Here is a 16,427-nt window from a genome sequence, read left to right on the forward strand (position 1 = left end):
ACTTGATATTTTCGTTATTTTACTTATCATGTGTTTTGTGTAGTCCATCTGCAGCGCGAAGACAGCAGGTGCCAACAATTCACAAGTCTTGAGAAGTAGAAGTGAAAATATTGACACTAGGTAATCTCAATGGACAGAAACACCAAGTTCAACAGGCCATCAGACAGAACAGAAGTATACATAATTAATTTCAAATGATGGGTATTAATTTGAATGCCTATTAAATATTTATATTTGACATCCATTTACCTCTGAAATTATTCTTCAAATTTCCATATAAATTAATTAATCATAGTACAATTTGAAAGAGTGATTATCTCCTAGAATATTTTCATTGAAAGGGTCTATCGCTTAATGACCCAAAAATAAAAGGAAAAAGAATAAGAAAGAAGAGTTTCCAAATTAGAAAGAATTGTCTTTGTTAAATCTGAGAGTACAAGAGGCGCACAGAGGAAGTGAGAGAGAATGGAGGCAAAGAGATCACAGGGTTTGGATTTGATTTTGATTATGTGTTTCTGAGTTCGGATTTATTTGTGGGTTTTATAGCAGGGAGAGAACGCGGCAGTGAGAGATTGAAATTCCACCATCCACCGTCCGATTAAAACAAAAACAAAAACACAATATTGAAAGATCACCGTCCGATTTTATTGGACGGCTCTCTTTAAAACCCAATTTTTCAAGGGTTTTAGCAGCCTCTTGCACCTCGAGTTTGAGGTATAAATATAGCTCAGAACACTGAACCGCGGCTCGGTGCCTGTCGATCTGCCTTTACCAAGAGAGGAAGGAGAAGCCGCTCCGCCATCAAAATGGTATCTTCAATTTCTCATTTTCCCTCTGTTGCGTTGGTTAAAATGGTTATAAACATATAGATGTATGCCTAGATGAATGGGTTTTCTTCAATTTTTCTTGTTTGGGTTTTGTTGGACGGTGGCAAAGTTATTTTTGTTGAGATACGTTGGCACCTAGAATGAAGATTTAAGTGCTATTTGAGCATTTCCGTCTTGATCTATTTCTGTATGTGCATAGTTGACTGTGTTTTTGGAAAAAAAATGAAGATACATAGATTTCTGAAAAGGATTAGATGAAGTGCATTTTGGGTATGGGTTGATTGGAGCGTAATTCAATAGTAATTATAAAAAAAGGGAGTCTTTAGTGTCTTTTTTTACTGCAAGTGTGGATGAAAATTCATAGTTTGGGTAGAGAGAATGAAGGTAATGTTCAGAGGATGGTGGATGAGGTTAAGTGGAATATCTTTGAATAATATAAAAATCTATATTTAGATAAATGAATGTTTTTTTTTTAGAATTCCTGTTTTCACTTAAAATGATAATTCATAGTATTGTAATTTGGTTTAGTGGTTCTGTTCTTAGATTCCAGTCCTTGTTTTCATGTCACTACTGCTTCTAACTTATCGCATTTTTTAGGCTTATTATCACAAAAGGTCCCTAAGGTTTACGAAACTATCAGATTGCATCCTTAATGTTTTTTTGTGTCACTCGTGGTCCTCAAGGTTAGTATGTATAATCACAAATGGTCCTTGCCGTTAGGTTCCGTCAAAAACTCCGTTAGTTTGCTGACGTGGCATATATACATATCACAAAACATCCCTAAGGTTTACACATCTATCACAAATGGTCCTTGCGAAATTTTTTAATTTTTTAATTTAAAATTCATAAAATTTTGGTTTTCTTTTTTATATTATTTAAAAATATATATTGTATTTTAAATACATATGACACTATATTTTTGAAGATGTGGGCTCCACATATATGCCACACCAACAAACTAATGAAGTTTTTTAAAAATAATTTAAAATTCATAAAATTTAAAAATGAAAAAACCATTTATATAAGGATTTTAACCTTAAGGACCATTTATAATCCCTAAACCCTTGGTTTTTTTCATTTTTAAAATTTATGAATTTTAAATTTTTTTTTAAAAACTCCATTAGTTTGTTGATGTGGCATCTATGTGGAGCCCACATCTAAAATAATATAGTGTCATGTGTATTTAAAATACAATATATATTTTAAAATAATTTAAAATTCATAAAATTTAAAAAATAAAACCAAAATTTTATGAATTTTAAATTTAAAAAATTTGCAGGGACCATTTGTGATAGGTGTGTAAACCTCAGGGATGTTTTGTGATATATATATATGCCACATCAGCAAACTAACGGAGTTTTTGACAGAATCTAACGGCAGGGACCATTTGTGATCATACATACTAACCTTGAGGACCACTAATGACACAAAAAAAAATTAAGGATGAAATCTGATAGTTTCGTAAACCTTAGGGACCTTTTGTGATAATAAGCCCATTTTTTATATGGCTGGTTTCAACAGTTTTTTAAACTCTGCATTTAATTCTAGTAAGATTGTCTTGAAGCCTCAACAACAGAAATTTTATATAGAATTTCATATCATATCCTGATTACAGTACATCAGTGATGATATTATCAATCTTAGTGCATTCATGTCCTGACTAAAGTCCTGTATTATGTTTCCTGGGGCCTTGTTACTTTTAATTTGATGCCTTTTAGTTCCTTTTGAAATATTCAGTTTTTATTCTGTTACATTTTGTTAAGGTTGGCTTCTATGGTTATGATTTTCCACGTTGTTTGCTGAGATTGGATCCTTTATTGTTTTATGTTTTCATCTCTGGTGCTAAGATTTCCTGTTTGTTGTTTTCTCTCCACAGCCTAAGCAAATCCATGAGATTAAAGATTTCCTTCTCACTGCAAGAAGGAAAGACGCACGCTCGGTGAAAATCAAGAGGAGCAAGGATGCGGTGAAGTTCAAGGTCCGTTGCTCCAAGTACCTCTACACGCTTTGTGTTTTTGACACAGAGAAGGCTGACAAGTTGAAGCAGTCTCTTCCTCCAGGTAAATTGTTATGGAAACACTATTATCCATATAGAAGCAAGTAATGATGCTATTGCATGTCCTTAAAGTTATTCGGTTTTCTGTGTTAGTTTAAAGTGATTTAGGCCTCTAGATATCAACTGGGTTCTTCACAATCCTGTATGATATTTCTGTTAGTAAAGTCAAAGACAAAACATAGACATCCCTAAATGGCTTGTCTACCACCTTGTTACTTTTCCTTGTTTTCATATTCCTTGTTTTAGGGATGGAAACTCTCCATGTTTCCCTCCATGTCTTGTGCATTGTTTGTAACTAATAATCACCTTGTATACTTGTATATCTAACCCTTCACTAAGTAAGAAACTCAATTGGCAGATTTGAATTCTCTGCAAAACCTATCTTGTTCTTCTTATTATACATTCTCAACTCTCTCAATTACACTATATTTGGCATGGTATCAGAGCAATCGATTTTGGTTGCCTCTGCATAACCTTGTTCTTGCCTAAATCTCTACCTATCCTTGCCCATAATTTGCTGTTATATTATTCCTACCTCATACTTTGCCTTGCCTCAAAATTGGTCTTGATCACAAGCCCTTTTTGTGCTCTTGTTTGCTGAAGTTTTAAGCTATTTCTTCCTCTACATCCTTTTATATACTTACCTCATGGGTGACACCAACGACTCCATCAACGACTCCACGGACGACTCCTCTAAAATCGACTCCACCAAGATCGACTCCACAACACCACCACCACCCCGGTCCTCTCATGACTACTCTCCAATTACTCCTGATAAGTTGGATGGGTCCAACTATCCTGCATGGTCTCGTAGTGTTCGCTTGGCCATCACTGCTCGTCGTATGGCTGGTTTCATTAATGGTAAAAAGATTGCCCCTGCCATTGATGATCCTAGCTATGAAGCTTGGGATGAAGACAACTGTTTGGTGCAGTCATGGCTCCTCAACTCCATGACCAAAAATGTACGTGCCTTATTTGATCACTGCTCAACGGCTTATGCGGTGTGGGACGCAGCTCGGAAGACATATACTGTCACACAGAATAGCTCCAAGTTGTACCAACTCCGTCGTCAGTCAGTCACCACCTCTCAAAGTGGTGAACCTGTGAATGTATTCTACGAAAAATTACACATAATATGGCAGGAAATTGACAGCCTCCGTCCCTGCAAACATACCAATCCCGATGATGTGGCTCTTCACCAACAAGCACTTGAGGTGGAACGTGTGTACGATTTTTTGGGAGGACTCGATCCCAACTTTGATTCCGTTCGTAGTCGGATTCTTGCCATGAATCCGCTTCCAGCAGTCATTGAAGCTTATGCACTAGTGGTAGAAGAAGATAATCGCCAATCTTCCATGCTTGGCGGTGGGAGTGCAATGGCGGTCAAGCCATATCGGCCACCACACCGTACGTCCTCCGGACTTCCCCCCCGGGGTCCCAAAACTGACAATGCAAAGGGAACTGAGAAGTGCACTCATTGTGGTGGTGATCATCTTGTTGAGAAGTGCTTCAAGCTTCATGGTTATCCTGAGTGGTGGGATGCTTTCAAATCCCGCAACAAAACACCCAAGGCAGCATGTGTTATAACTACCGATGCCTCTCCATCTTCCACCCTACTCTCCGACTCCGAATCAGGTACACAACCCACTACATGGATAATTGACACAGGTGCCACTGATCATATGACTTTTGACTCTACTATGTTTTCCACAATATCTTCTAAGTCTCGTCATCCTTACATCACTAGTGCCAATGGAGTCCCCTCTAATGTTGCTGGTGAAGGAACTATATCACTTTCCCCTTCCTTATCTTTATCTCATACACTACTTGTTCCCTCCATCAATTGCAATTTGCTGTCTGTTGGAAAATTACTTGACTCACATAACTGTTATGCCACATTCTATCCTTCCCATTGTCTTTTTCAGGACCTCACGACTCACGCGACGATTGGGCATGGTAAACGAAGAGGGGGGTTGTATTCCTTGACGGTCTCTTCACCACCAAGGGCAGCTCATACTCAAGGTTCCAGCTCACAAGCTCGCAATCAACATCAGATTTGGCTTTGGCATCGTCGTCTAGGACATCCATCCTTTGGCTATCTTCAACGTTTGTTTCCGTCTTTGTTTCGTGGCCTAGATCATTCTCAGTTTCAGTGTGAAACCTGTGTATTGGCCAAAAGCCATCGAACTGTTTTTCCCTTAAGTGATAATAAAACGGAATTCCCTTTTGATTTGGTTCACTCTGATGTTTGGGGTCCTGCTAAAGTTTCTTCCAATGGCAAAAGATGGTTTATTACATTTATTGATGATTGTACTCGCATGACTTGGGTATATTTACTAGCTCATAAAAGTGACGTTTCCGCTGCAATCCGTGAATTTCATGCTATGATTACCACACAGTTCCAAGCTTCCATCAAAGTATTCCGGTCTGATAATGGTGGGGAATATGTGAACAATGTCTTGGCACATTTCTTTCGGGACCAAGGCATCATTCATCAAACCTCCACATCTTTCACTCCGCAACAAAATGGTGTCGCAGAGCGAAAGAATCGACAATTACTTGAGGTTACTCGTGCTTACATGCTGGATAAATCGGTCCCTCACTACTTATGGGGACATGCCCTTCTTTCTGCAGTATATGTAATTAATCGAGTGCCGAGTAGTGTTTTGAAGTTTGAAACTCCACTGAACACCTTGGCTCGTCATGTCTCTCTTCCTACAGTCCTCAAGCTGCCTCCTCGCATATTTGGTTGTGTTGTATATGCTCATGTTCCATCTCATCAAAGAAGTAAGCTGGACCCTTGTGCCATTCGATGTGTGTTCGTTGGGTATGGATCAACTCAAAAGGGATACAAGTGTTACCATCCTCCTACTCGTAAGCTCTTTGTCACTATGGATGCCACATTTCATGAAGATTTATCCTACTTTAAAGCTGCTATGCCCCCTTCTCTTCAGGGGGAGAGAAGGAATGAAGAGAAGGAAGAAAAGGAAGAAAATATCCAACTCTGTGACAAAACGACCGGTCGCAACCCAGAAGCGATCGGTCGCTTTCCTGAAACGACCGGTCGCACTGACCACAGCGACCGGTCGCATTGCTCCAGCGATGATGAAGATCGACTCTGTGACAAAACGACCGGTCGCAACCCAGAAGCGACCGGTCGCCTTCCTGAAACGACCGGTCGCACTGACCACGACCGGTCGCCTTGCTCCAGCGATGATGAAGATCGACTCTGTGACAAAACGACCGGTCGTAATCCAGAAGCGACCGGTCGTCGTGACAAAACGACCGGTCGCACAGAATCCAGTGACCGGTCGCCAAGCACCAGTGAACTTCAAAATTTGGACAGCGATGAAGGTATTGGAAAATTGTCGTTCTTATTTGGTGAAGATCCCGGAGGAGACAATTCAAATGGTTGCTGCGATCAACAACAAAATACAACCCCTTCTTCTCAACCATCGGACCAGTCGTCTCGTGATGAGGAAACACTTGAGGTAATTCCCGAAGCACCTAATGCTATACCATACACTCTCCCACCTAGGACCACTAGAGGAAAACCCAAGCCTCAATATTGTCCTGACCTTACTGCCAAATCTAAATATCCCATTAATAACCATGTTTCAACTCATAGATTGTCAAAGTCATATGCATCATTTGTCAATCAATTATCTACTGTATGTGTTCCAAATAAGTGGCAGGATGCTATAACAGATTCCAGATGGGCTGAAGCAATGGCGATTGAAATGGAAGCTCTGGAAAAGAATTCTACATGGGAAATGGTCCAGTTGCCACAAGGGAAGAAACCAGTTGGATGTCGGTGGATATACACCATTAAATACAAAGCTGATGGATCCATAGATCGATACAAAGCTCGATTAGTGGCCAAAGGGTATACACAAACATATGGAATTGACTACCAAGAGACATTTGCACCTGTTGCCAAGATCAATACCGTACGTGTTCTCATGTCATTGGCTGCAAACCTTGATTGGCCACTTTTGCAGTATGATGTAAAGAATGCATTTCTTCACGGGGAATTGCAAGAAGAAGTGTATATGGAACCACCACCAGGGATCTCCATGGCACTTGGTCCCAACACCGTGTGCAAGCTGAGAAAATCATTATACGGGCTAAAGCAGTCACCACGAGCCTGGTTTGGAAAATTCACAGATTCTATGAAGCGCTTTGGGTACACTCAGAGCCACTCGGATCACACTTTATTCTTAAAGCGTCGTGGTGACAAACTTACGGCCCTTATCATCTATGTTGATGATATGGTGGTTACCGGTAATGACAATGAAGAAATGAAGAATCTGCAGAAGCTCCTTGCTAGTAAATTTGAGATGAAGGAATTAGGTGAGTTACAATATTTTCTTGGCATAGAAGTTGCTAGATCAACACATGGCATATTTCTATCCCAACGAAAATATGTGTTAGACTTGTTAACAGAAACTGGAATGCTTGATTGTAAGCCAGCTGACACACCTATTGAGCAGAACCACAAGTTAGGGATGTATCCAGACCAAGCACCCACTGACAAAGAAAGGTATCAAAGATTGGTTGGGCGACTGATTTATCTATCACACACACGCCCCGACATAGCTTATGCTGTGAGTATGGTGAGTCAGTTTATGCATCAACCAAGTGAGGCACACATGAATGCAGTAACTCGGATCATGAGGTACTTGAAGGCTGCCCCTGCCAAAGGGTTGATATTCTCCAAACATACACATATGAACCCAGAAGGATACACAGATGCGGATTGGGCAGGATCCATCACAGATAGACGTTCTACTTCTGGATACTTTACATTTGTGGGGGGCAACTTAGTCACTTGGAGAAGTAAGAAGCAAAAAGTTGTGGCTAGATCAAGTGCTGAAGCAGAATTTAGGGGAATGGCTCAAGGAGTTTGTGAATTGCTCTGGTTACGGAAATTACTGAAGGATCTGGGAATTAAACCATTGAAAGCTACAAACTTGTACTGCGACAATAAATCAGCTATCGAGATAGCACATAACCCAGTACAACACGACCGTACCAAACATGTGGAAGTCGACCGACACTTCATCAAAGAGAAACTAGAAAGGGGTATAATCAAGTTTCCATTTGTAAACTCGGAAAACCAACTTGCTGACATCTTGACGAAGGCCGTATCAAGTAAAGTTTTCCATGACTCACTGGACAAGTTGGGCATGCGTGATATCTTTGCACCAACTTGAGGGGGAGTGTTAGTAAAGTCAAAGACAAAACATAGACATCCCTAAATGGCTTGTCTACCACCTTGTTACTTTTCCTTGTTTTCATATTCCTTGTTTTAGGGATGGAAACTCTCCATGTTTCCCTCCATGTCTTGTGCATTGTTTGTAACTAATAATCACCTTGTATACTTGTATATCTAACCCTTCACTAAGTAAGAAACTCAATTGGCAGATTTGAATTCTCTGCAAAACCTATCTTGTTCTTCTTATTATACATTCTCAACTCTCTCAATTACACTATATTTGGCAATTTCCACAAAATTAATTGTGCAAATGCAGTTGCACGGGCTGTGAAAGTACGTTTGTGCAAGCATATAGTTCTCTAGATATGTTTTCAAGTCGCCCATTCTTTCTTTTCACTTGTCAGGATGCAAGTAATGTCATTTATTGTTGGGAGTGTGTTTTTTTTTATATATAACCTAGTTTGTTGTTAAATGACTTAGGCAACTTTGAATGTTTATGTTTACTTTATTTGATATACTTGGTTTTTTGTTCAATTTGTTGCGACTGATTAAAGGAATGAAAATAAATTTTCATGTCTGCAGGTTTAAGTGTGCAAGACCTGTGAACTGGAATACCCTGATCTTGTCAGATGGTTTCTGGGAGTTGAGATTTGGAAAACTTATCTTTTATCGTAGAAATGAGAATACTGTTGTAATGAATTGTAATTGCATGCTGCAATTGTTTGGTGGATAGTCTTTTTCAATTATGGCTATTTAGACATGTTTCATCGCTTTGCAATTACCAGTTTGGATGTGTGTTTCTACTGTTTGTTTAGTTTGATACGTTGATGCTGAAATTGATTTCGTTGCCAAGCCTTAATTCTTTGCCGTGCCAAATCACTTGAATTTTGTATCTAAATGCAGTTTCATCTAAACCAATATTAAAACATGTTGCAAAGGTTAAGCAGTTGTATTGCGTAGTCTATTAGTTTTGTACTTATAGTGGCAGCACTTGAGATTTGTTTAGATGTTTGGGTATGGTGAAAAACTTGTATATTACCGTTTAACAACATGATTGGTTGGAAATAATAAAATAGTGATATCCCCATGTCATACAAAATTTTATTTTGTATGAAATTTTGTTTCTGAATATGCTATTAGAAGTAAAAATTAGTAAGGGTTTTTGACCGACATGGTCCCCCAACTATTGCTCCATTTTGGTTCATCAACTAAAATTTTCTTTTCAATAGTCCAACTCTCCATTTAGTATCAAATTGGTCCTACTGTCAATGTCTGTCATTTTTGCTATTAAAATTACGGGGTGAAACTGTTCATATGAACTAAAATATTAAAAAAGTACTGTCACCACCACCACTCCAATCCCAACCGCACCTAACTCATACAGCCATACTCTCTCTCTTTCTCACTGCGACCACCACCTTCTCTCCCACCAAAAGCTTCTCAAGACACCCTACGTTTCTCTTACCCCACCCCCGGCCTAGCCTTGACAACCCCCACCTTACCACAACGACGAAGGCTCTGTAACAATTAAGACAAGCACCACACATGCTAAATTCACGGATCTGGATCTTCTACTTTGATAATCTTTGCCATGATCTGCTTAACTTTTATTCTCCATATGCCATCTCATTAAAATTTAATATAAATGATATAAACTGGACACATCATCCTTAAAATTAAAACTTAATTGACTCCTAATAAAAATGAAAAAAAAAGTCTTAATTAACTTAATGTGAAGCTGTTGCAATCGTTTGCTATTTTTTCTCCTTCCTTTCTCTACACGTCTACCCCCCAAAATCTCACTGTTGCATCATCAATCCAAACATTCAAGAAATTATAAGAGAATAAAAAAAGATAGAATAAAAAATATGTTAGATACAAAGCAAAACTATCTATCATGAACCATTTGTTATTTCCAGAAATAAATAGCTACAGCCGATGCCCACCATTGCGTTCTTCGCAATAGATTTTTTTGTCATCATTTGTGTAATTTGGTACCAAATGCAAGTTTGGACATATGAGGGATCCCTTGGTAGAAAGGGACTAATTATACACATATATATACTTATATGTATGCATATTTATGGAGCTTCATTTGAGGGACATCCTTGGAGACTTACTCTAAATTGTATTTCAATGATCCAACCGTCTAATTTTCAAGTCTTGATTCATAGACTATCCCCTCCAAAAAATCACCAAAATTGGAAAATTTATGACCATTTGATTAGAAGGTAGTCTTTTTAATGTTTGTTAAAAAAACCGTGTTCATCTATCGGTTTGATCACAACTACTCCCGTTATTGTTTTGTGATTTGTATTAAAATTTTCAAGGATGATCGATTAATGAATACTTAAAAAATTGACAGTTTGGATTATTGAAATATAATGAGAAGTAGCCCCCAAAGTATTCCTCAAATAAATTATTTTGTGGTATAAGCTTATTTGATGGATACATTATGGGATACACTCCATATTATGTTTCAATGATCCTACAAAAAATTGTCACTTTAAATCATTGAAATACAAGGCGAATTGAATCCTACAAATGTATCCCTTAAATAATTGATTTTAAGCATCTTCAATTGGAACTCCCTCCCAGAGACTAAAAATGACGTAAATCCTTGGTATATGCTTGTTTACTTAAAAGGAAAAGTCATGAATCAGGAAATTTAAAAATTTTGGAATAAGGAATTGGAATCATATCAACTACTCCCGATTTCTAGTTTTAAGGGTATTTGATTACGGATTTTACCTCATAATTTTTGATTCCGTAAACAAGTGCACATAGAAAGTAACGAATTAAAATCATTCCAATACCCATTACTAATAAGTAAACATACCATTAAGGTCATAACAATGTTAGTGATACATGTACGCATGTGCTTTACATACTAGTGTTTAAATACACATATAAACATTCTGATTCACTAAAGACATACACAAAAGAACAAATATGTACTCAGGCGACAAAAACAAAAGTCATTTTTAAATAGAAAAAAAAAAATTCGGGAATATTATCCAGCACATGGGATTGCATTTGCATATATGTGTTAAAATACATATATAAAAACATTCTGCTAGAGTAAACTAACACATTTAAACACAAGTTGGCGATCATGAGACAAACAATGTGTGCAAGGGTCAAGTAAAAAAAGAATTTGATTACAAATAAACACAAAGAAGCTTGGAGAATAATATTATTTTCCGGCACATACATGTGATCTTTGACTGAGTTACTGATGGGTGTTCGATCTGATATGACTATTATTTGCCCACTTGGTCTGTTGATGGCCTTTATTTTTTTGTTCCATTTGATGTCCATTTTCGCACCATTCATTAACTTTGATGAAGTTGGTCTGGTTTAGTACTTTATGGAATATTTATATATATTATAATTAATTTTAGGATTAGGGCAACTGCAAGATTAATCTTCCTATGCTCAATATGAAAATATTCATCATTATTATTTTTTTTAATTATATATAATTAGGGTCTATAAATAGTCTTCCAAATATGTGGCTTTTGCAACATATCCAAAACCGTAGTATAGTATTAACCCTAGTTTTTTTTTTATAATGGCATTGAAAACTCTATCTTCTCTCTTCACGTTTACTTTCCTCCTCAACCTCCTTTCTCTCCTCTCTTATGCAGCTTCATCATTAGAACCTCACAACAAAAACTCATCAGCATTTGAATTCCTAGACCATCTTAAGGGGGTTCACAAGGGTGACCACATCCAAGGCATTCATGACCTCAAACTATACCTCGAAAAATTTGGATACTTAAGCTATGCCCATGCAAAGCACAACCCTCATGCCGATGATGATGATTTCGACGACTTCTTAGAGTTTGCCGTCAAGACATATCAACTCAATTACCACCTCAAGACCACCGGAACATTGGATGCCAAAACGGTGTCAAAGATGATGATGTCTCGCTGTGGTGTGGCGGATATCATCAATGGTGCCACCTCAATGCAATCGGGAAAGAAAAAGGACCGCGGTCACAACCACGATCATGATTCCAATGTTTTTGGAGTATCTCACTATTCTTTCTTCAAGGGAAAGCTAAAATGGCCTCGTTCTAAGCACCATCTAACATATGCATTTCTTCCTACCACCCCAACCGAAGCCATGGGGCCGATTTCACGGGCTTTTCGAACATGGGCCACCAACACACACTTTAGGTTTAGCCGGTCGCAAAACTATAAGCGGGCTGACATAAAGATTAGCTTCGAATATGGTGATCATGGAGATGGGAGCTCCTTTGATGGGCCTGGTGGGGTTTTAGCCCATGCTTATGCTCCTACATATGGGAAATTCCATTATGATGCTGAGGAGCCTTGGTCTGTGGGTGCTTTGGAAGGTTATTATGACTTGGAAACTGTGGCTTTGCATGAAATTGGTCACCTTCTGGGACTTGGGCATAGCTCAGTTGAGGGAGCTGTGATGTACCCCTACATAGCTTCTGGAGCCACCAACCTGTATTTGCATGACGACGATATTCAAGGAATTAAAGTTTTATACAAGTCTTGACGAGGAGTGTGTGTGAAACAACATGACACTTGGTGTATCGGATGCTTTTAATAATTTTTTTGTGAAGGCAAAATCAATTGTAGCTTTTACATATCAAGTTTAGTGAAAGTCAATATTTTTCCTTCATATTTTGTTTTGTATACCTGCACATTAAATGAATTAATTTTTTATTATCTAATATTTTCATCTGGATTTCTTAGTAGTCATTTTTTGGGGATAGATTCTTAATAGTCCTTTCGAAGCATTTTTCTTTTCAATGAAACGATGATATTTTCAATTAAAGTGGATTCCAATTTCCAAATAAAATATCCTTCCTGAATAATACGAGCAGCTAGCAAGATACAAAAGTGGATGGGGCTACTTGCTTAATTAAATGTCTGATTACAAGAGACGGTTGCAGATTTTGAAAAGAACAAAAAAAACCTAGGAAAAGTTAAATTTTATGTAGTTGTTGTGACCAAGGTCTAAAATATCGGTGGTATCGGAAATATCGGAAGTCCAAAAACACGGAAATATCGAAGGAAATATCAGGATATTATCGGTATCGTTAAAAATTGAATAAAAACTAAGGAAATTGTAAGAAAAACTTGGAAGGAAATGCATTGCATGATGGCAAACACTGTAAGTGTAGAAAATATGTAGTAATTAATGAAAGAAGATTAAACACACCATAATCATTTATATATAATGAATGACTACAATATTTTACACTTTATACATTGCATGGTAAGATACATGAGTGACTTAGTACCACATAGAGTTCCTATGAGGTTCAAAATTTTCACTATCTTCATCATCTCTATTTGTAGAGTAAGTATATTTTGAAGAGTAGTCATCAAATGATAAATCCCCAAAATAGTTTTGCATGTAATTGTTAACATGCCACCCATATGGATCCGAGATTGATTGACGTTGTCCATAAGCAAAATCATTTGAAGATTGAGTCTCGGATTCTTTCCATGAGTCGCGTGATTCCATCCCAACAGGAATGGGATATGAAGGGTAGGGAAATGGTTGGTTATGAGTATAACCATAATTACTACTTCCTACTCCAACAAAGTCCGAAGTTATAAATAACGAGTCATTTTCTTGACTTGACAAAGTCCTCCACTACTACAAAAAGGGCAAAAGACGACCAGAAAAAGACGACGGAAGAACAAAAAACCGTCGTTGTTTTTAAAAAGACGACGGTAACAAAAAACCGTCGTGGATAAGTGACTTAAACAACTAAAAAATGGAGATACTGTTGAGAATTTTTTTATAACGACGCACACAAATAAAAAAGCGTCGTCTTATTAAAAAGCTTTTCTTCATAGTTAAAATCTGACCAAAAAACAACGACAGCAGGTATGACAAGCGTCGTCTTTTAAAAATCAAGTGTCCTTTTTTTTGTAAAGACATGGTTGTTTTGAAAGAACTGCCGTCTATTATATGTAAAGACGACGGTTTTTTTTATAAAAGGGTCGTCTATTATATGTAAAGACGACGGTTTTTTTATGAAAGGATCGTCTATTATAAGTAAAGACGACGGTTTTTTTATAAAAAGGGTCGTCTATTATTAAGTATAGACGACGGTTTTTTATAAAAAAGGTCGTCTATTATATGTAAAGACGACGGTTTTTTTTATAAAAAGGGTCGTCTATTATTAAGTAAAGACGACGGTTTTTTTTATAAAAAGGGTCGTCGATTATATGTAAAGACGACGGTTTTTTTATAAAGGGGTCGTCTATTATATGTAAAGACGACGGTTTTTTTTTATAAAAAGGGTCGTCTATTATTAAGTAAAGACGACCCTTGTTATATGAAAATGGTCGTCTATTATGAATTAAAGACGACCCTTTTCATATAAAAAGGGTTGTCTATTATGTAAAGACGACGGTTTTTTTATAAAAAGGGTCGTCTATTATTAAGTAAAGACGACACTTTTTATATGAAAAGGGTCGTCTATTATGAAGTAAAGACGACACTTTTCATATAAAAGGGTCGTCTATTATATGTAAAGACGACGGTTTTTTATAAAAAAGGTCGTCTATTATTAAGTAAAGACGACCCTTTTTATATGAAAAGGGTCGTCTATTATGAAGTAAAGATGACGGTTTTTTAAAAAAGGGTCGTCTATTATATGTAAAGATGACGGTTTGTTTTTAAAAAGGGTCATCTATTGTGAAGTAAAGATAACGGTTTTTTAAAAACAAGATTTAACGGTTATTTCAACTCTGATTTTGATGATTTTTTACAGCTACACTCCTTGACCCTATATGAATACAATGACTGCATTCGATCGTCAATTTAAAATATTTACACTAGTGGATACCACAAAATCTTATGTTATGTTTAATGAAAGTATAAATAAACTCTTAATTGTTAGTGAATATATTGTTTTGATGGCATACGCATTCTACGAAACTAGTTTCAATGATCCAACCGTCAAACTTGTTTGTTTACACATCGTGATCGTATACGCTAAAAATCGGGATAAATAAATAAATCAAAGATCAAGTAACGGGACAAAACATTTCGACGGTTATAAACGAAAAATCAAGATTTAACGGTTATTTCAATTCTGATTTTGATAATTTTTTACAGCTACACTCCTTGACCCTATATGAATACAATGACTGCATTCGATCATCAATTTAAAATATTTACACTAGTGGATACCACAAAATCTTATGTTATATTTAATGAAAGTATAAATAAACTCTTAATTGTTAGTGAATATATTGTTTTGATGGCATACGCATTCTACGAAACTAGTTTCAACGATCCAACCGTCAAACTTGTTTGTTTACACATCGTGATCATATACGCCAAAAATCGGGAAAAAAAATAAATCAGAGATCAAGTAATGGGACAAAACATTTCGACGGTTATAAACGAAAAATCAAGATTTAACGGTTATTTTAACTCCGATTTTGATGATTTTTTACAGTTACACTCCTTGACCCTATATGAATACAATGACTACATTAGATCATCAATTTAAAATATTTACACTAGTGGATACCACAAAATCTTATGTTATATTTAGTGAAAGTATAAATAAACTCTTAATTGTTAGTGAATATATTGTTTTGATGGCATACGCATTCTACAAAACTAGTTTCAACGATCCAACCGTCAAACTTGTTTGTTTACACATCGTGATCATATACGCCAAAAATCGGGGAAAAAAATAAATCAGAGAACAAGTAACGGGACAAAACATTTCGACGGTTATAAACGAAAAATCAAGATTTAACGGTTATTTTAACTCCGATTTTGATGATTTTTTACAGCTACACTCCTTGACCCTATATAAATACAATGACTCAATTTGATCTTCAATTTAAAATATTTACACTAGTGGATACCACAAAATCTTATGTTGTATTTAATGAAAGTATAAATCAAAAGGGTCGTCTATTATATGTAAAGACGACGGTTTTTTATAAAAAGGGTCGTCTATTATATGTAAAGACGACGGTTTTTTTATAAAAGGGTCGTCTATTATATGTAAAGACGACGGTTTTTTTATGAAAGGGTCGTCTATTATATGTAAAGACGACGGTTTTTTTTATGAAAGGGTCGTCTATTATATGTAAAGACGACGGTTTTTTTATAAAAGGGTCGTCTATTATATGTAAAGACGACGGTTTTTAATAAAAGGGTCGTCTATTATATGTAAAGACGACGGTTTTTTATAAAAAGGGTCGTCTATTATATGTAAAGACGACGGTTTTTTATAAAAGGGTCGTCTATTATATATAAAGACGACGGTTTTTTTTTATAAAAAGGGTCGTCTATTATTAA

General features: G+C 36.6%; 1 protein-coding gene and 1 pseudogene across 1 annotated transcript; both read left to right on the forward strand.

Annotated features, from left to right (window-relative positions):
* Window positions 1-495: 495 nt before the first annotated feature.
* LOC110769127 (large ribosomal subunit protein eL38z/eL38y-like) lies at window positions 496-8,960 on the forward strand. The gene is made up of 3 exons (XM_021973043.2): window positions 496-809; window positions 2,704-2,887; window positions 8,684-8,960. Exons 1-3 carry the CDS (start codon window positions 807-809, stop codon window positions 8,704-8,706), a joined length of 210 nt encoding a protein of 69 aa, XP_021828735.1. The 5' UTR covers window positions 496-806; the 3' UTR covers window positions 8,707-8,960.
* A 2,705-nt stretch (window positions 8,961-11,665) lies between these two features.
* LOC110769137 (metalloendoproteinase 2-MMP pseudogene) lies at window positions 11,666-12,716 on the forward strand (annotated as a pseudogene).
* The last annotated feature ends 3,711 nt before the right edge of the window (window positions 12,717-16,427 follow it).

This window comes from Prunus avium, chromosome 1, assembly GCF_965620075.1.
Source record: "Prunus avium chromosome 1, drPruAviu1.hap1.1, whole genome shotgun sequence".
In the NCBI taxonomy this organism is placed as follows: domain Eukaryota; kingdom Viridiplantae; phylum Streptophyta; class Magnoliopsida; order Rosales; family Rosaceae; genus Prunus; species Prunus avium.

Coding starts and splice junctions, on each gene's coding strand:
- LOC110769127 (XM_021973043.2), top strand. Junction 2,888..8,683: donor GAAGCAGTCTCTTCCTCCAG/GTAAATTGTTAT, acceptor TCATGTCTGCAG/GTTTAAGTGTGCAAGACCTG.